A 19685-nucleotide genomic window follows, 5' to 3' on the forward strand; every position below is an offset into this window, starting at 1 on the left:
AATGAACATAATTATATTATTTTTGGAATTTCATTTGACGTTAAATATCTTGGAACGATAAAATTATATTTATTTGCATACAAAACAACTGAATTTAGTGTTCGAAAAGCAACACTCTACATTGCGTGTACGGTAAGTCAAATGAATATACAATATCTACGTCATGTAGCTGCAGAAGTTGTCATTTTGACTATGAATTTTTATATAATTTTTTATTATAACTAATTTTTTAAATATATGATGACTATTAGGTATATTTCCTTTTGGATTTCGCTTTCAAAAATTTTATTTTTTGAAATGAAAATTAAAATATGACAACTCAGCAATTGGTAAAAATACCGCAGTATAATTTATTTTATTTGCCGACCATTAAAGATAACAATTACATCGTATCATGTTAAAGTGAATGATTAATAGTTGAAAGTTATTTTTATCCTCAGTAGAATAGAAATTTGAGTATCAGTATATTTTTATAGCAAAATCGGCAGTTGAAACTGAAAACAAGTGAAACTAATAGCTTCTTGTGACGTCACAGTTTTCTACTTTTTCAAATATTTACCGTTGGTGACAGTTGAAATTATACTTCACTATCAGCTGAGATTGTCTAGACATTCATTGATATTCATACGTCATTTATAGTCTCTTTTCCGTTTTGCCGATAAGCGAACGACAACATGGGTGAGTATCCTGAAGATATTTTTTGCTATTTTTATAGTAAATATGTTTTTTCCATAACTAAATTCACCTAATTTCTGGGAAGAAAACATTACTTACTAGTCTCATTAAAGTGCAAACCTCATATATTTCATTTTACAATGAAAAAACTTTGTTTTAAGTCGGCTCTTCAGCAATCAACTTCCCAACTATTTCCTAAAAGTTTTTTCATCTACATTCATCTTAAACCATCCTTGACGCATGGACTTAAATTTAGGTTTTTTAGTTGCAATGAAGCACCTATTTAAGTTTTTGACCACTATTTTCTGTAGAATGGCAACTTTGTAATTAATTTTTTATCGATTTTTAGGTAAGCCCCGTGGTCTTAGGACTGCCAGAAAGCACGTCAATCATAGAAGAGATCAACGATGGGCCGATAAGGACTACAAGAAGGCCCATTTGGGGACCAGATGGAAGGCAAATCCTTTCGGTGGGGCTTCTCATGCCAAGGGAATTGTACTTGAGAAAGTGTGAGTTGCTGCATAAGTAAAGGGTGATCATTAAGGAAAGAACCTCAAACAAGACTTAAAGTAACAGATGCTTGTCTGAGATCAATTCATATATTAAATTGCTTAATTGTTGCCTTAAGTTTTATAGTTTATCCTCCATTGCCAAAGATTTTTTCATCAATTATTCATAAAAAACCTGTTTCCTATTCTTAGCATGATTCTACTCTATTTGTGATGATTCTAACTATGTTAGAAATGTCCTTAGTGATAGTGCAAAATAAACTGGGCTCTGAACCATTGGGTATTCCTATCAATGGAATAACCACTCTGATATGTGCCTAACATTACCTTGTATTTACACCCTTTGAGTTGCGCAGAATTTCCTTGTGAATGGTGATATTTGAAGCCCAATCACAGGAGAATTCTGTGCGACTCTTAGGGCATAGTCACTTCTCACAATTATTATTGGCTTAAAACTTCCTGCAGACAAAAAATACAACATTAGCATGCTTGCAAAAACTGTACTGTCAGTTTAAAACTCAACTTACAGGATAGTGCTCTCAAATACATTTGTCTGCAAATGATGATTATATACTATGTATACTTACCCTGGAAGCATGTGTGCCTTCTACAGTGAAAATGTTAATATTTCATTTTTATTATTTTTTTTTATGTAGTGGTGTAGAAGCTAAGCAACCTAACTCTGCCATTCGCAAATGTGTCAGAGTGCAGCTAATAAAAAATGGCAAGAAAATCACAGCTTTTGTGCCCAGGGATGGTTGCCTTAATCACATTGAAGAGAATGATGAAGTGCTGGTTGCTGGATTTGGTAGGAAAGGTCATGCTGTTGGTGACATTCCTGGAGTTAGGTTTAAGGTAAGAATATTTTTTATTAAGACTTCTATAATTTATTTTTGAATGATGATAAATGTTCAGAGCCAATCCCATGAGTACTGTGATTTAACTGTCATTTTTCTGATGCCTCTTTTTGTATTTAAAGCTTGGCAAAAGTGGAAATATATGCTCATTCAGAATTTTTGTCTAATTTTCAGGTTGTTAAGGTGGCCAATGTTTCCCTATTGGCGCTGTACAAAGAAAAGAAGGAGCGTCCGCGTTCTTAAAGTAATTTTTTTATAATGTAAGTTTTTTACAAATATCAAGTCTTTTCTTATATATATATAAGAAAAGGCTTGAAATTTATAATAAAAATCAAGTATTAAAAGTATTGGTTTTATTTTTAAACTCCTTTAATTTAACAGAAAAAATCAATATTTTACTGTATCAACTCCATTTAACAAGTCTCAGGCAAAACATTGTAATAAGCCAACTGTCCTCTTATAGTATCGGTCCATTCAGCATGCCAAGACCTCTCTAATTGGTCTTGAATCCTTGTCTTAGTTGCCTTATGGATGTGATCCTCTAAATAAATGAACTTCTCACTAACCATGGCCACATCCAAATAAAACAAACAGCTCTGTATAATTGGCATCTCAAAAGATTTGATTAATTGTGCAGTCTCTGACAGCCAGTTCATTATCGGTACATTCCACCAATCCCAGTCTACAGATTGAATGTTGGTATTTAGTAGTTGTTGGTCCAATTCAGAAGTGTCGTTAGAGGGTCCTTGGGCTTTGATAGATGCCAATAAAATGCTTGCTTTAAAGACTTTGAGGGCGTGAGAGTTCAGAGTGTTATGGCATGTGGGTGGAAGTGATTTGGTGGTGTGATTTACAGCTAAAGTTTCCACTAAAAGAAATTATCACTGTAGAAGGCAGTACTTAATTTTTTGTTGAGTTGATTGCTATCTTGTAATAAGTCTAAAATGGCAACTGAACTTTTTTACTCACCTTTTTGTGTTTGATGTGTAAATGGGAATGTAGCAGAATTGGAAATTCTATTATAGTAAAGACTGGTACCAGGTATTGTACTGGCCAACGCCACTGAACCAACAAGCATTAGGACTGCAGTGGCATATGCAGCTGCCAAAATTGCTGAGAGAGCCAAAATACACTGAGCAACTTCATGGATATCTAAAACATTACTTCTTGAGACTGAGATTGAAACTTATTTGCATTAAGTACCTTTATACAGCAGAACCCCCATTTCTGTGTAGGTAAAATATCCCCTCAAAGTACCTTGTTTGAGTGCCAAAGAGACTTCAATATCATTCAATTTATCCCAAAATGTTCCTTTACTTGAGTATAATTTCCAGTTCTGTAAAGTAGGTCATTAAAATGGTACACTGCTTTATTTTTTTGTTTTTATAATAGGAATGAGTGACAGAAGTGCCAAAATGTGACAATATTAAATCAAGTATTTGAATATTTTTTGTACAATTTGGAATATCATAGTATTAATTATAGGCTTACTATAGCTTTCAAAAAATCCCGCTCCAGCTGGACCAGCTCTTTGCAAGTCAGTCCTGAAGAAGCAGCCCATTCATCCATGAAAACCTCGTCCATTTCCCCATCATCAAAGAGGAATTTCGAAGAAACCATCTAGCATATTATATAACCCTATAATTACCTACTTCAACTATTTTCATAGAAGGGACTTACAAGGGAAACCAAAAAGAGATCTGAGGGCATCGTTTTATCCACATAGTCCATGTTGTACTTTTTCAACCTTTCTAAATATAACATGGCCAGGACCAAAGAACATGGAGAAACACAAGCATTTCTTGATATTTGAGCAGCAGTGCACAGAGTGAGGCAATTCAATGATTTTCCTTTTTGAGCCTCAGAGAAAATTTCGACTGCCAATTCTATGGGGGCAAAATGAACAGTAAGTAGAACAATGATTTTGCATGCTAAACACCAACCTGTGGTAGGGAAACTAAGCATGTCAGTTTTAGGGAGCTTGCCATAGTAGAGGGTTTTGGTGATTCTAGAGAGGTACTTTTGGTGATCGTCTCCACCCTGTGTAAACCAGAGAAATGTAATTTAAGAGCCCAATATTTAAGGACAGGTCATGAGACCTAGTAGGTAGGTTGGAGGATTTCATTGTGTTTAACTTCTAAATGAGTGATTACCTTGCAGTGGGGCGGCTGTTTATAGATTTTAGACATTTGTTAGGACCTTTCTTTGCAACTTTTTTACTTGTAAACGGTTCTCAACGTTACTATTATGAAACTTTAAATTAAGAAGTCACAAAATGATAATAGAAAAGCAACACCAATGTTCACCATTTGTCACTATATTACAATGTTACCAGCATGTCGCGTAAAATTTTTTTTATAACAAAACTAAGTTTTCAATATTGCCTCTGGAAGAGCCCAATCATTTTTAAGATAAAAGCTGCCTGTGTGAAAAAACTCGAGATATAAAATTGTCAATTTGAGAGTATAAAATCGCTTAAGTTCAACTGCATCAACTGGGAATTTGTTATATTTTAATTAGATTTAAAATAAATCCATTGACCCGGCAACGTCGCAATATTTACTTCTTTAGTCATTTGTTATGTTGACATTCTAATCACGTCTTCTATATTATGAGGCATGAGGTTAAATTGGCAATAATGCATCTAGTATCATCATACTAGTTACTACGATCATTATCGCCACACATTTTTTAATAGGGTTGGTGCATAGACTTATGCATAACATTTTTAATAATTAGGGAAAAATCATTTTGAGTATACCTAATTTCGCAAATTTCATGCATAAACTTCAGCACTTGGCTTTAAATAGACACGGAAAGAATATATAAAATGGCTGGGTTGACATCAAGGTTGCCACATTGCTTGTAATTTTGTTAAAAATATCTCCATTTTTGACAATTCTGTGAGCCATAAAGCTGAGTTTCCATAATTTTCACATCATTTTTTATTACTTATTAAAATTAAACTAATTGTATTTTTACTCTACCATTTACGTATTGTCCAGTTACGAAAATGCAGTAAAACCACTTTTTAGATGGATTTATTTGATAGAACTTGTATCACAACATTTAAGGAAGTCAAACTTTGAGTTAACTTTTGATGTTGTTTCGCTAATACATCTTTATTCAGATTTTTTATTTCTCCATAAACTCTAAATTAAGTTAACAGCACAAAACAGAAAGAAATTTAATTTTTAATAATAAAATCGTGATTATTCCTTTACAAACAATGTGTGCAAGAGAGTCAAGTATACTCGATATGCAACGTGTCTATTCTAACATTTAAAAACTACTCTTTTGACATTTGCCTGATTACAAGACAAACTCCAATTTAACCTCAATTTATTGTTTTGGGGCTGAAATTTTTATAAACAAGTTTTTTCATGTATAATTGACTCAATTTCCGCAGTTCCGTATGTATAACCTATATTCCATTCCACACTCATGAAAACCATGAATTCCCTGCAATTCTTGCTCAAAAATGTGCGTCGCGATATTACAGAAAACCTTTTGCAATTAAAAGCCATCATTCAAGTAAGTAGAGTGTTTCATAAGCTCCTCAATGTCTTTACAACTAGGCCCAAATATTAAAGTGTTGTTTCTGACATCTCACAGGACATAAACGCATGTTCAGGCCCTCTTTTTGAGCTGCAAAACTTGAACAATGCTGGTCGATCTAAAATTGCCACCTTACGCAAATTAATTGATGAATTTGGGGACACAGTCAAAGAGCATCGGAATGAGGAATTGCTCAGGGAAGTGATATTGGAAAGAGAACAACTATCTGAGTAAGTGATTTAAAGTGTGTTCTCTAGAAACTCAGTTGAAGGAGATTATATAGATCTATGGATGCCTTTAAAAAAGCCAATTTAAAAGCTATGATGGTAATAGAGCAATATTCAAAGGAGGAATTGTTGAGATGTAGTAAAGACAGTGAAGCACGACAGCGACAGAATAGAGATAAAGAGAGTATGGTTAAAATGAGTGCTAACATCACTGATCAGTTGTTAAATATTAGCAAACAATTAGCTAACACTACTCACCAGGTTAAAATTTGAAACCATCAATGAGGCTTTGAAGTGACAGTTTAAGGTTTTCCAGAGCGCTCAGACATTGGAGACTTTGACTTGCTCATCAAATACAGTGTTTGGTACTCATGAGGAGTTGAAGCTTACTTCAGGGGTAATCAGTCAATCAGGGAAATTATTAGATAAATATGGAAGACGGGATTGTACAGATAAAATTTTAATGTTCTTTGCATTTTTATTTTTTATCTCTTGTGTACTGTATATAATTCAAAAACGGATGTTTTAGGTTTAAAGGACGGTGTAATTGGGCGTAATATAATGTGATATAAAGGGCCTTTTACCAATAGATTTATTGTTTTTACATGTTATTATTTGATATTTACAAAATACTCTATGATGAACTTAAGGACAAACAGGATTTCCGACTTGTCCTGGAAAGGCCAATGTGTTTACTGAATGCACTCGGCAAATTGACCTATATCTGTCTCCATTATCTGAGCCATAATTTCTCCCATAAGACCTAAGCAAAAACGCATAATAGACCTTAATAACCCTTATAAAGTACACTCACCTAGGTCGATTATAGTAATAGTTAGTATTGTCATAACCACTGAATAATCTATCAAATAAGGGAGATCCAGTCACAACCGAATTTCCCACACACAACAAAAAAGCTAAAGCTAAAACGCCAACGAACAGCCTCATCTTAATTATAAACTCTTCTAGACTTAGCTCTTCAGCATTTGCGTCTTCTATTTTATACGTAGTTGTGACTAATTGCTGCATATGTTTATAACAATAAAGATGTGTGGAGGAGAATGGCGCTTAATCACGGTAATTCACTTATCTTCTTCGCAGTCGTAGGGTTAAGGTCATTACCAAGGAAAACGTGCCTGAAATTGATAACTGCCCGATTGGCGTCATTGCTTTTTGTCTTTATGTTAATAATAATTGTCGTTTTTTTGTACTTTTCTAAGGGAATGTGAGGGTAATTACAATCTTCCTCGGTAGGTAATTGTAGTCATTGGAATATTATTTTGTTTTAGAATTAGATATCTTCTTTGCATTATTGACCCAAAAACCATGATCCAATTAAAGTGAAGAAACAACAGACACAGGTTATCAGTATTGGTATTTAGATTTCATAATTTTAGAGAAAGTTGTATTTTTATTTCCGGCAATTTAGGGCTATGGGATCAAACTTCTAGAGATTATTCAGCACAACAACAGAAGACATTTGAGTATAAGAACCGAAAATGTCTTCCTAAGACACTACGACCTTATGATGCTTTAAGACAGTTATGTACAAGCCAAAACTTCTTGAGAACGTCCCATTAAACATTGAACAGCATATGTGGTTGCAACATGATGGTGCGCCTGCACACTTTGTGTTCAAATCCTTTAGTATTTGGAACTTCAATTCGGACAATATTGAATCGACAGAGATAGTCCAGTTCCATAGTCCCCTAAGTCACCTGATCTAGCACCTTTAGATTTATTTCTATGAAGACATATAGTTTCTAGTTATAAAATGGTAGTGGAAAAAGAGCAAGACCCGATTGCACGAATTACTGCGACATTAGAAGTCGTTCAAAACGATTATCAAATAAACATTTGATAACAGTTCTAATCGACTAAACGGTCAAGTCCGCAGAAACCATGTATGTCGTTTAAACAGGCATCATCAAGTTCAAGGACGACGTTTTAAACAGTTACTGTAGTGTTATTTTGTACTGGCAAATTGAAATAAATGTACTAAAACTCAATAAAACACATCTTTGCGCATAACTGCCTTAAAGCATCACAAGGCCACTAGCGTAATGCCTTACGCCACGTTACGAAAGCATTTCTGAACAAAGATTTTTATATTTAAATGCCTTCTATTGTTGCACTGAATAATCCCTAGAAGTTTAATCCCATTGTTCTGAATCCATCATAGTCCCTCATCCTGTATATTTTTTACGTGTAACTATGAAGAAATAGTGAAAATGCAACTTTTCAGTTTTCGTGCATGTTTGATAATAACATTTTCAAATGAATTAATGTATGAATAAACGAGTGGGTGATCACCAAATTCTGGGGCGTGAAATTGAGCAATTCTTCCCATGCTCTCATAGGAGTCGTTCTCACGGATCCGATCATTCCGAAGCACGCCAAGCTCTGAACTTTTTCCAGCTGAACGCCGATGATATGTTGGCTTTTTTCCCACTGGACCACCGGTTAATGGGCCCCTTGGACACAAAATATTGTAAAATAGTTTGACAATATTCTTCCTGGCAACATTCTGCATATTTTAAAACTAAAAAATAAGATAGTGGCTCTTAGGCAGTACCGGCCTTATGGAGAGACGGCGGGCTTTCCCGGTTGGCTATTTTTCTTGGGGCAAGAAGGCGGTAATTCAATATTTCGCCCAAGGTGCTAGACTTATTAAGGCCGACTCTGTAGAGTTCCTTGTCAAAGATCCATTTTTGATGCGTGTATGTAGCGGTTATCTCGTATGAGACGTGACTGGAGATGTCTGTGGACACTATTCATCCTGGTGCAAAAGACTGTCCAAATTATTGTCTATCCGGTTAGTTCGGATTAAATGTTATATTATACGTATATGATTAAGTCTAGAATATGCAGTTTGCTGACAAATTAAAGATTTGGAAACGTCATAAATATAATATACTGGATGATGCTGCAAAAATAGAAGACTTTGAAACTTTAGGTGACAATGACATTGACAACGACAACTAACCTTTTACTAAACAACAATAAACACTACAATCTACTTTTGCGCTTATTTTTCAGTGAAACTTTCTTAATGATTTTAATCAAATTTTCCTCAAAATTCTGACACGATTTTCTCATTTTTTTACTGAAACATAGAGCTAATCATTACAGACCAATAAGTGTTACAATTATCTCAAAGTCTTCGATCTTGGCGTTTCTTTTATGGGCTCCTAAATCAATTACAAACTGGATTTTTGTAGAAAAATCGTTCCCATTATTTACGATTCAATTATAGAATTTACGTAATTGTAATATTTATAACAATAATATTTAGCAAATTGAATGAGTCTTTTTGAGAGACTCCTTCCATCTTCAATCAATAAGTTAATTGCTGATGCAGGCTGAATTTGTAAACCGTTTTCAAAGTAGGTCAAATAATATAAACTCATCAAAAACAGCACTAAACACCAAGCCAGTATACTTGTTATTAATGTAACGTATTGATTCACTGACCTCTATGCATTGACAACTTCTATAAGTACCTAAGTAGATAGCTAAATAGTAAGTAACATTCCATAACTAAACTTCATATTAACCTGTATTGGTTTAGCATTGATTTAACACTATTTTGCCCAGTTTTTGCTTCTCTATTTCTCATCTTAAAGCAGAAGAATAATGAGTGACAATAGGGACTCAGACAGTGAACTAGATCCAAGAATTCAAATTGAGCTTGAGAAACTAAACACCACCACTGATGAAATCAACAAACTTGAGCTCGAATATGACGTAAGTCCTTCATAAATAACTTAAAGGAGGTTTGGTTCATTAACTGCCCACATAAGGAAGCCAATACAACGTTTCGAATGCTGCTCAATGAATCAACCAGGCGGTTAAAGTTACTCACTAAGAAACTGGGCAGCTGCATTGAAAAAGCAAGGCCCTATTACGATTTGTTAGAAATTGCAAAAAAGCAGCAGAAAGAATGCCAGGAGGCAGCTTTACAGTATCAGAAAGCAAGTGGTAAGGACATGCTAATTGAGAATGAAGTTTTTTTCTTAGTAAGATATCTTTTAGGGATTCATGTGGCAGCTAAAGAAACAGTAGCCTTAGCTGAGCAGAGATTTCTGACCAATCAGCATGAGTGGCAATTTGACAATGCTTGGCAGGAAATGCTAAATCATGCCACTATGAAAGTGATGGAAGCAGACTCACAGAAAGCAGAACGGGGAAGGGAGCATCAAGTCAAGGCTTCAATATTCAAAGAAACTGAGGAAAATCTGAAACAACTTGAAGAGAAGCTGCAGAGGTTCATCATCAAATCCAGACCTTACTTTGATGAAAAAACTTTGTGTCAGGTTAGTTTGTGCAATCAAATAGTTTACCAGGTGAATAAGTGGAATTTTAGGAACAATTAAATACACAAAAACAGCGGATTGAGGGCATAAAACAGGAGATATTAAAAACAAAAAACTTTTATGCACAAACACTGAAAAATCTGGAACAAATCTCTAATGAAATCCACATAAAAAGACAAGGTCAGTTAAGTTTGGCAATCACATCATCACTAATTAACTGTCAAATGTATAAACAAAAGACTAATGCAATATTGCCATTAATTCTCCAAGGTAAACAATCTGAGGATGATCTCTTGACCAGGCCTCGAGAGCCAGGAGTGGGAGCTGAACTCAATCAAGCTTTTGACGAAATTCGCTCTCAAAAAGCTAAAAATATGTGTTCCCTGCCCGACATTACTGCCGAATTGGATCGGTGTGAGATATGCAGCGTTGCCACTACTAGTTCTGCAGTCAGCGAAAAAGACATGAGCGAGAATGTTTATGAAGATTTGGAAGAGGTAAAGGCCATCAGTGTGAGAGTCTAATACCAATGAGTATTTGCAGGTCAGAGCAATACTCTCCAGTATGTCTTCACGTCCGGAACAGGCTGACGGTCGGAATGAGGACATTTATGTGTCCGAATTGCATATAGGCGGATTAAATTCCCCAAAGAAATCGGCCATTGACCAGAAATTGAGTTCTACAAGACACTGATTGATGGCCGAGTTTAAAAAACTGAAAGTGTCGTTTAAGGAGCGTTTGTCCGTGTCGGGATTAGGTTTTAGTGAACTCAAATGATTGCAAATAAGTGTTGTTGCTTGAATATGTACAGGGTGTCCCAAATTCGTGCCTTGAGATAGGAACATCGACTCGGTGTATCGTAGAATTTAGTTGTTTGATTAGGAACTTGGGGCACCCAATATTAAGAGATATTGTTGTTATATCACGAATCGTCGTAGAATCTCATCGCTGTGAACATATTATTGCCCAATAATTGCCACCCCCCAGGGGGTCAATTTTGCTGTATATTTTTATGCCAGAAAAGGTGAAATTTACCTAGTAAATTCGTTATTAATGGGAAAGTATTACTATATTTATTGAAACATTGAGAGTAATGTAAAATAAAAATTTAAAAGTTTAAAATTGTTTTTATTTTGCACTCGTAACGTGGTGAATGGAATTTTTTGCTCAATAATTTAAGGAATTATTAACGTTATTTTGTGGTTTATACTTTAATTATTGAACTTTTCTTGAAATTCTGGCGAATAAATCCTCATATGTTCGGCAGTTTTCGAATACTATTAAGAAAAGCTATTTATTAGAGATAATAAATCAGCCACACACTCCTCCACTAAAATAATAGATATAGGCCGAATTTTAATTCCTCTGTGCGTGATCATATTAATAATAATTTTAAAAAATCTACATACTAATTACAAAACTTCTTGCTATGACACATACTGTGGACACAACAAAGCCGGCTTTTATGTCGGAATAGAAGCTATTTCTAAAACCAACCTCGGGATATATAATGGGATGATAAGGAGAATCGTATAGTGTCATCTACGACGCTGACGGCCAACAATCGATCGGTGTGCGCAATCAAATCCCACCCTGTATAATTGTGTGACGCAGTGAGGGCCGTGGATAAACCCTTTTCTGGACTTCTATATTCAAGAATTTATATGACTGAAATGCATCCAATTACGAGAGGTGAGTTAATTGTATCGTAAGCTTCATTTGTGATAGTGGCAAGTCAAAGGTTGATTCCCTATATAATTTAATTGACATCAAGTGGTAAATGAAGATATCTTAATGTTAATAATTTAATAATCGCATTTAATAATACCGTTTCATTCACCTTTAATGTCTAGAGCACCAATATTTGTATCTGATATGGAGTTTTTAGATCACGAAGAATCCTTATCATTTTAGTACAATTGTATGTTTACTCTTATTCTTATTGAATACTATAATAATAATGCTCAATACGCAGTTTAAGTTTACAGTGAAAAATATCATTATTCTGAGAACAGTGAATTCTTGACATTGGTGAAGTTATTAATCCAATATTTTCAGGAAAACGAAAATTCTTAACATCATAGTGATATTACTTCTGCTTCAACTGAACTTGCTCCTCTCAGCACAATGAACGTCCGCCCCAAAGACAAAGTCACTGCGGTATTTCGGCGTCTGTTCAAATCTTCGCACAGCAAAGAAGAGGGCCCCAACAAACCCAGCGGCTCCGCACAAGGCTCGCCTGCACGTCGCCTTTTAAGAAGTATTTCATAATTACTCAAATTTCTTCTCCAATGATGATGTTGGTCTATTTAGGCTACAAAGACACTGTATCTCCTGCAAGCTCAAGCCAAGCTCCCTCTCCAGGGTTCAGCACAAAAACCAAAAAAGAAGAGACTGCGGCTCAAAATAAGTCTGTCCGTGCCAAAAGACTGATGAAAGAATTTCGAGACTTACAAAGGTTTTCTGGTCTTGCCATCAATAATTGTTTGATCAATATCATTAATATTTCAGACTAAAAAACTCTCAGCAAGAGCCGATCTTCACAGTCGAATTAGTCGAAGACAATCTGTTTGAATGGTATGTAAAAGTATATAAAGTTGACGGTGAAAGCGACCTTATGCAAGACATGCTAGAGCTGGGCATTCACTACATTTTATTGCACTTGATCTTCCCTGAAAACTTCCCCTTTGCTCCGCCCTTCATGAGGCTCATTTCTCCCAGGATCGAAAAGGGTTTCATCATGGAAGGTACTTATAACACATTAAATTTCTTCGCTTCAAAATATCAATTCAGGTGGGGCAATTTGCATGGAGCTATTGACTCCTCGAGGCTGGGCCTCCGCCTACACAGTTGAGGCTGTGATAATGCAGTTTGCAGCTAGTGTAGTTAAAGGTCAAGGTAGAGTGCAACGCAAGAACAAAGGACAAAAGGTATTTAATAGGAGGACAGCTGAAGAAAGTTTCCGGTCTTTGGTGAGGACGCATGACAAGTATGGATGGGTCACTCCTAGTTTGTCAGATGGATAGAGGGTATTTTTCAGTTTCAGCTGTAGCGGTAGGTATACTTTCTGTTCTTGATTAATTTTTCTTTCACTCATGTGCCAAAGTTTAATATTAACACAAACTATTGTTTTAAAACGCCATGATCAAAATATACTACAATATATGATTAAGTCGGAACACAATTAAGGGGTGGATTGACCTCACAAACAGTATTATTAAAGCTACTATAATTATTTCCCAAAAACGAAATAACAGTATAAGATAATTTTGTTAAACATTTATATTAGATTTATTAGACGTTTTGTCTTCCAAATGATTTAGCCATTTTTCAAAGGAATAAAGGTTTAGCGAGACAACAGACGCTTCTGTGTTATAAATGTTACATTAAATTTGAGCGTTATTATATTTAAGGTTACATATACTAAGAAAAACTTATGATAGAATTTAAAAAAACACTCAATACATGCCATCCCTTTAAGACATTTATTATTCCTTAGAATGTTAGTTGTAGATGGAAGATTATAAGCTTTCGGTGTTTTCAGTACTGTAAGTATTGGTGTGATAATGTTACTAATTAAAGAATGTTTGTATAAATTAAAACATTTTAACTAAATTCCCTCTCTCAGGTAACAACAATACAAAATGCTTAAGATTCCTTTTATTTCATGATGACTTAATTAAGAAACAACAAACATAAATTAATAGTATCAAGAGGTGGCCTTACAAAACGACACAACTTATTATCTAACAAAACCCTTGACGATCATCATCCTCTTTATTCCCACCACGTAAGGCTAATACCAAATGCAACACTGAACCTCCCTGTACTTTGTAATCTTGGGCAGTTTTCTCATCATTCCTAAAAGACAGGAAAATAATAAAACTTGAAAAATCCTTTGTTGATTAATTTACATTTGTTTCCCTGAGAAAATTAATCTCTGCTGTTGAGGTGGGATGCCTTCTTTTTCTTCTACCCTCTCTTTAATTCTTTCAACTTTGTCTGTAGGCTCGATGTCAATTTCGATTTCTTTACCAGTTAAAGTCTAAATTGAAAGTCTTTTAATCCTAAGGACATGAAGAAGTGGGAGTCAATGACAGAGGTTTAGGAGTCTCCAATTAATTCTTTTTCAGGAATGTAGGTATTGATTGATATGCTTGTGATTATAAGGATAGTTTTATGGAGTTAATAATGTACATTTTCAACAAAATCTATACACTAGTATTATGGATCTTCGAGGCTATGGAACTTGATCATCTTTGGCTTGCCAATATCTTGCAGTTGCATATATTTTGCTTGCATGTAATATATGGGTTATTAAGAATGTAAACTGATGTAATGTAGAGCAGGAAATTGGATATAGAGGATATTAAATTAAAAAATTACCAAAACTTACCTTAACCTTGATGAGCATCTTCAATGGCTTAATCAAATGATAATAATCAAAGATACTTCGTGGAAAATCGCTTAATCGAATCTTTACTTAAATATGGCTGTATAATTTTTTTTTTACAAGATATATTTTATTTTATAGAATTTATATAAAGAATAATAAGAACTAAGTTAAAATGCAAACATACAATTCTTAACCTCAAAATTGTGAAAGTTTAAAAGCATATGATGGAGTAAGAGAGTTAATAAGGTACCCATTTGTGTAAGAGAGATAGAAATAAAAGAGTTTCTGAGGAGTCAGCTTTCGATTTACTATCTCTACCGCGCTCATTGTGACTTAATAATTCCGTCTTTTTCTGCTAGATATGTAGTCCGAGAGTAAGAATTCTGTTAAAACTAACATCTATTTTGCATTCAACCAATAGCACTTGTAAACTTTCATAGCTGTTAATACGTCATCGTGGCGGTTTTTTCAAAATTCTGCTATCTTCTCCACAATTTTTGAACTAAACATAAAATACAAACGAAAAAGATAATTGAGAAGATATTTTTTATTTATATTTTTAACAACATAACATAATTTGAAATACGTATTACTCTCTGAACAATTGACAAGGAAATGACTAGGGGGACAAACGCTACAATCACAGAATGGCAAAAAGATATTATGCAGTCGAAATTACCTACTAAGAATATTAATTATTAAAATAACACTTTTCTCATTCAAAAATAAGAATGTTCATCAATTATTGTAGTTGTCAAAATTCTTCACTCTTCAAAGGAAGCTCTAAACCTGACATATCACTTTAACAGTGTTCTTAAAACATTCTCATAAGAATTGCAATGTCTGTGAAATAATTGTCTAATTAGGTTCTTATTGCTTGACTAAATATGAGCAAAAACTCGTATACTTCTTTAAATCAACAACAGAATTAACCAAAACAATAAATTAGGAATACAGGCCTATTTCAACTGATCAGGAACCCCATCCCAATACGGTTCGATAATCCTCCTGAGCAACACAAATTGCAGATTTGTACTCAAAATGAGCAGTCCGCTTGCCCAAAAGGGTTCTCGATCCGTCCCGAAAGAGTTACTTGAAAAGTTGTAACAAGCCTATGATGGTTACTGGTAGAATCAGGTTCTAATGGGGCAATAATGTGCACTAACTACTAATTTTTTTGAAGTACTCCAATTAAAAATTGGTGTGTATTTATTTTTCCCACTACTGACTTTAAAACACACTATTATTGGGTGTGTTGAATTAATGCAAAGTATGTTTTCTTTCGTTTATATAAAAATAATTGAATAATAGGTTAATAATGAGAAATATGTAACTTATTATTTACCTAGGCAATAAATGGGCTATCACCCCATTGCTGTTCTATTCATGGTTGTCATGGAAATAAATGTCAAATGAAACGTTACCCTTCATATTATGATTAAAGACGCGTTATCTTTTTGTGTTTTGGATTTAATTTATTCTTAGTTTAGATAAGTTTATTGTAATCCTATAAAATCTAGTTAAATCTAGTAGTGGGAAACCAACGTATACAGGTACCACAAGTTCAATTAGAAATATAGGGATTGTGCAAGTAGGAGAAGGACTTCAGAAGATTTAATATGCCTTCGACAAAGACCAACAAAATGCAGAGCGATCAGATCAAAGGTCAAAATAGAGAAACCTATACTAATCTAAACATCGAAGTGGAGACACTAGCCGGACTGACTCGGTCCAATTCGTTAGCCTTTGCCGGAAACATATTAAAACTGATGCAATCCTTCTCCCACTTCGCAATTTCTACGTTTCCATTTGAATTTGTGATACCTGTATACACCACGGGTGTGAAATACTTATGCCTCTCACGTTTTAGATCGCTCTTATTTAAATATGAATTAAGGTTTAAGCTTAACGTTCGCCTCATGACTTAAAATAGTATAAGGACTTAAGATACTTCACAACCTTGGTGTATAATATACCATTTTTAGTTTAGAAATGGGTTCCTATCATACCATTTAACCTAGGGTTTTCTAGGAAGGCGGTGTCCTCATATAGCGACCACTATAAAACGTTCTCCATGTATTCATGTGGTTTCATACGGTTTTTTAGGTACTACGAGGCAAGAATAGATTGGTTGACATTGGAAAGAATTATTGTCGTTCTATTACGACACCGCTTTTCCAAGAAACCATAGCTTTACTGATAGCCATTTTTGTGTATAGGAACCTTGTATATCTATGAAAGAAATGAGAATGACTTCCTTGCCTGTCAAATATCATGATGATACCTAAAATTGTCTTTCTTAGAAACCTATACATGGAAGCTTCAAAATACGCCGATGGAAGCCATTTAGGGACCAAACTATATGTCATAATGTATGCCTATGTATGAACATGCTAACTTTGCTGCTCTTCTTGTAAGTTACACTGCAGGTCTGAAGAAATTTATCCCCACCCGATTTTTCCGTGCAACAACCGCCATTAACGTCCCTGTACAAAATTTCTAAATTGTCGCTATCCTTGGTAATATTGTCACTAGAAACACTCAAACTTTTCTCGCGCATCACATGCACATCTGCGCTCACAACAAAATTCTGCGCATCCACTTTTGAGTCATAAAACTCTTCACAATTTCCATTCGCGAATGTGAAATTATCCCCGCATGTGATTTCGTTGATTACAGTCACCTGAGGATCTTTATGTGGGTGTCTGCATTCTTCGTGGGTCCATTTGACGACCACTCAATCGATCCGATGCGGTCCGAATCGATTGTTGTTGCTGTTACCCCTATATATGTACACCTGGAGCAGAATCAGCATATCGATGGTCACTTGAAGTGAACCGCACACCCAAAACTGCATGGGGGCGTCCCGCAAGATGAAATAGAGGGTTTTGAATATGTCTCCGCAAGTCCAAAGAACCACCATACTCAGACTGGAATTAGTCACTTCTTTAATGAGGATGTGAAAGAAGGAAATTACAAACTAAACCAACCTCATTCCCTCGGTAGATCTGCTCCGGTAATTTTTTATCAGCTGAGGCATCCCGAGCATTGCCTCAGTAAACACAGCCAGGAATCCAATAAGCTCAACGAAAATTATATACTCTATGAACAAGTACATTAACAAGGAAGCTATTATGGTAAATACAAGCATGCAGTCCAGGTAGGACTGAAAATCAGACCAATTCCAGAAATTTTTCGCGTCGAAATCTGAAATACGGGCCTCAGTTTTAGGCAGCTTGCACGTTATTATCAGTCTGTACAGCATGTACACTGGTGAATCACAATAATGTTTTGTTTACTCTATATAATATTTTTTTATGATGATACAGTTTGTTTATTGTGTAGAGTTTTATAGATTGAAAGTTGGAGGGAAACATTGTGGTGAGACACCTTGTGTAATCATAAAGGCCAATTTTTTTCAAATTGAAGTCCAAAAATAATTTAGTCTTAAAGCAACAAAGAAATTAAAATTTATTTACAAAGGCCAAAGTCAGTGTGACTAATCATCATTCAGTGATGCTAGTAAAATTGTGATTGCTTCAATACACAGATGGATATCTTATCCTTTTAAAAATATTCCCATACTATGTAATTACATTTGATTGATAAGCAGTGCCAAAGTTCATATCCAAATATTTGAATTATTGGTCCAGTTCTACAGACAATTATAAGATATGAGTATGAATGTTCTGGGCATTCAGAAAAACATTACCTCGTGCAAATGAACTATAACTGTCAGTAATATGATTCCATGTCATTAATATTGGCATATTATATGAATAAAAAGAATGAAATCCAATGCATTTATCTATTTATAGCTTCCATCACCAATGCAACTTTAATAGCAAACTCAGACTTGCAAGCATATAGTACAAAATTATTAGGTATCCATTTTTTTAAAGCGTAACCCACATTTTCTGGGCCACCTAAAAGTTCCTGAGATAGGTAAAACAAGCATATGCTGTAAAACACACTAATGCACAATCACAAGCAAACAATCATTATAAAGTGTGAGTTAAGAAGCTTAAGCGTGCACGCCTATTACCAATTATTATGCGCTGAGGAGGACGAGGTTTTGCAGAAAGAAGCTTTAGTCTCACTACTTCTTGACTACTGGCTGCCAAACAAAAACACTATATAAGATTACTACTTCAAAATAATACAAAGTAGAAGAAACATAGTCACAAAGCATTATGTACAAATCATTTAACACAAATATCTTAAGGACCGCTCTTTATCACTATGGAAACAACTTACCAGTAAATATTCTCCTTCTTGCTTGCTGCAGTTCGTTTTTATTACGTGTCCGGACACACAAATGAATCATGGCAAACATTGTAGCAGTCATTATTATACTCTGCATTAGCAGGGGATATTCAAAATGCTTTCCAAACCTAAACCTCAGCCCCATTCAATCAAAGTCTGTCAAAGTCCATAACAACTTACCAAAACAATACTCTTAAGGTATTGGCTATGAGTAACGCTAAGCAGACTAAAAGCGAAAAACCTTCTGCGTCTTTGGTTTTCTTTATTTGCCTATATTGGGGTATATAAGGAATTACTCCCCCAATTATCATTGCACCAGCGCTCCCCCATCCTACAACCTGGCCTACAGTCAAGGACAGTTCGTCTGATATAACCCAATCCATGTTTTGGACCCGTTTGTTCTATGGGTTATTCCTTTTTACATAGTTTTTCTTATTTATAAAAAGAAACTTTCGTTTATTTTAATTTAAAGCAAAATTAAACTTTAAACATAAAAAAAGCAGAAACACTAAACAGCAGTTTAAGAGTTATCACATTGGCAGTTACAGGTGACAGTGACCAGTGACATTGAGAGTTTAATAAAAATTTTAATTTTAGTAAAGTACACGGTGTACGAAGTAGCAACGATGCATTTTGAGATAAAATGGTTAAATAATTATTGTTTGCCTTTTATTAAATAGGGGTTGTTACAGCCATGGAATTGCATACTATTCTCATTAGAAAAAAAATGAAAAATTCTCAAACTCTTGAATTTAAGTTATGAGTATGTTATAATGAACATAATACAGCGTTGCCAAATAAATGACTTTCTTTAACTATTCAAGTTGATTAACATAAGTCATATGGGTTTAAGTGCTGCCCCCTTGCGAATGCACACACAA

General features: G+C 34.7%; 7 protein-coding genes and 1 long non-coding RNA gene across 11 annotated transcripts; 4 read left to right on the plus strand and 4 right to left on the minus strand.

The window, feature by feature from the left end:
* Positions 1-564: 564 nt before the first annotated feature.
* Positions 565-2385, plus strand: RpS23 (ribosomal protein S23). Its single transcript, XM_066390135.1, has 4 exons — positions 565-678; positions 1025-1184; positions 1841-2039; positions 2216-2385. Exons 1-4 carry the CDS (start codon positions 675-677, stop codon positions 2282-2284), a joined length of 432 nt encoding a protein of 143 aa, XP_066246232.1. The 5' UTR covers positions 565-674; the 3' UTR covers positions 2285-2385.
* LOC136408912 (protein CNPPD1) lies at positions 2380-4356 on the minus strand. The gene is made up of 7 exons (XM_066390134.1): positions 4195-4356; positions 3985-4081; positions 3722-3927; positions 3533-3661; positions 3245-3377; positions 3011-3193; positions 2380-2909 (listed from the first exon to the last, which is right to left on the minus strand). The coding sequence occupies exons 1-7, from the start codon at positions 4228-4230 to the stop codon at positions 2455-2457; spliced, it is 1239 nt and encodes a 412-aa protein (XP_066246231.1). The 5' UTR covers positions 4231-4356; the 3' UTR covers positions 2380-2454.
* Positions 4357-5393: 1037 nt separating this feature from the next.
* Sec20 (vesicle transport protein Sec20) lies at positions 5394-6432 on the plus strand. Its single transcript, XM_066390237.1, has 4 exons — positions 5394-5575; positions 5657-5829; positions 5883-6087; positions 6143-6432. The coding sequence occupies exons 1-4, from the start codon at positions 5486-5488 to the stop codon at positions 6353-6355; spliced, it is 681 nt and encodes a 226-aa protein (XP_066246334.1). The 5' UTR covers positions 5394-5485; the 3' UTR covers positions 6356-6432.
* On the minus strand, positions 6405-8694 carry LOC136408986 (uncharacterized). The gene is made up of 2 exons (XR_010752139.1): positions 6641-8694; positions 6405-6589 (listed from the first exon to the last, which is right to left on the minus strand). It is a non-coding gene; the product is annotated as an uncharacterized lncRNA (long non-coding RNA).
* Positions 8695-8815: 121 nt separating this feature from the next.
* pcs (parcas) lies at positions 8816-11264 on the plus strand. 2 transcript variants are annotated; one of them, XM_066390399.1, is made up of 7 exons: positions 8816-9348; positions 9424-9573; positions 9630-9807; positions 9862-10142; positions 10193-10322; positions 10413-10639; positions 10686-11264. In XM_066390399.1, the coding sequence occupies exons 2-7, from the start codon at positions 9463-9465 to the stop codon at positions 10833-10835; spliced, it is 1077 nt and encodes a 358-aa protein (XP_066246496.1). In that variant the 5' UTR covers positions 8816-9348; positions 9424-9462; the 3' UTR covers positions 10836-11264. The 2 variants fall into 2 exon arrangements, with proteins under 2 accessions (XP_066246496.1, XP_066246494.1); XM_066390397.1 differs by lacking the exon at positions 8816-9348 and having other exon boundaries at positions 9398-9573.
* Positions 11265-11592: 328 nt separating this feature from the next.
* Positions 11593-13744, plus strand: LOC136409096 (ubiquitin-conjugating enzyme E2Q-like protein 1). 2 transcript variants are annotated; one of them, XM_066390405.1, is made up of 5 exons: positions 11593-11834; positions 12201-12402; positions 12456-12600; positions 12654-12889; positions 12936-13744. In XM_066390405.1, exons 2-5 carry the CDS (start codon positions 12270-12272, stop codon positions 13166-13168), a joined length of 747 nt encoding a protein of 248 aa, XP_066246502.1. In that variant the 5' UTR covers positions 11593-11834; positions 12201-12269; the 3' UTR covers positions 13169-13744. The 2 variants fall into 2 exon arrangements, with proteins under 2 accessions (XP_066246502.1, XP_066246504.1); XM_066390407.1 differs by lacking the exon at positions 11593-11834 and adding an exon at positions 11895-12063.
* Positions 13745-13766: 22 nt separating this feature from the next.
* Positions 13767-14750, minus strand: Nedd8 (Nedd8 ubiquitin like modifier). Its single transcript, XM_066390416.1, has 3 exons — positions 14539-14750; positions 14057-14187; positions 13767-14003 (listed from the first exon to the last, which is right to left on the minus strand). The coding sequence occupies exons 1-3, from the start codon at positions 14554-14556 to the stop codon at positions 13889-13891; spliced, it is 264 nt and encodes an 87-aa protein (XP_066246513.1). The 5' UTR covers positions 14557-14750; the 3' UTR covers positions 13767-13888.
* A 318-nt stretch (positions 14751-15068) lies between these two features.
* LOC136409094 (solute carrier family 66 member 2) lies at positions 15069-19360 on the minus strand. 2 transcript variants are annotated; one of them, XM_066390402.1, is made up of 5 exons: positions 18985-19360; positions 18796-18932; positions 18584-18655; positions 17529-17745; positions 15069-17468 (listed from the first exon to the last, which is right to left on the minus strand). In XM_066390402.1, the coding sequence occupies exons 1-5, from the start codon at positions 19185-19187 to the stop codon at positions 17276-17278; spliced, it is 822 nt and encodes a 273-aa protein (XP_066246499.1). In that variant the 5' UTR covers positions 19188-19360; the 3' UTR covers positions 15069-17275. The 2 variants fall into 2 exon arrangements, with proteins under 2 accessions (XP_066246499.1, XP_066246500.1); XM_066390403.1 differs by lacking the exon at positions 18584-18655.
* Positions 19361-19685: the final 325 nt, after the last annotated feature.

Source organism: Euwallacea similis, chromosome 5 (genome assembly GCF_039881205.1).
Source record: "Euwallacea similis isolate ESF13 chromosome 5, ESF131.1, whole genome shotgun sequence".
Classification (NCBI taxonomy): domain Eukaryota; kingdom Metazoa; phylum Arthropoda; class Insecta; order Coleoptera; family Curculionidae; genus Euwallacea; species Euwallacea similis.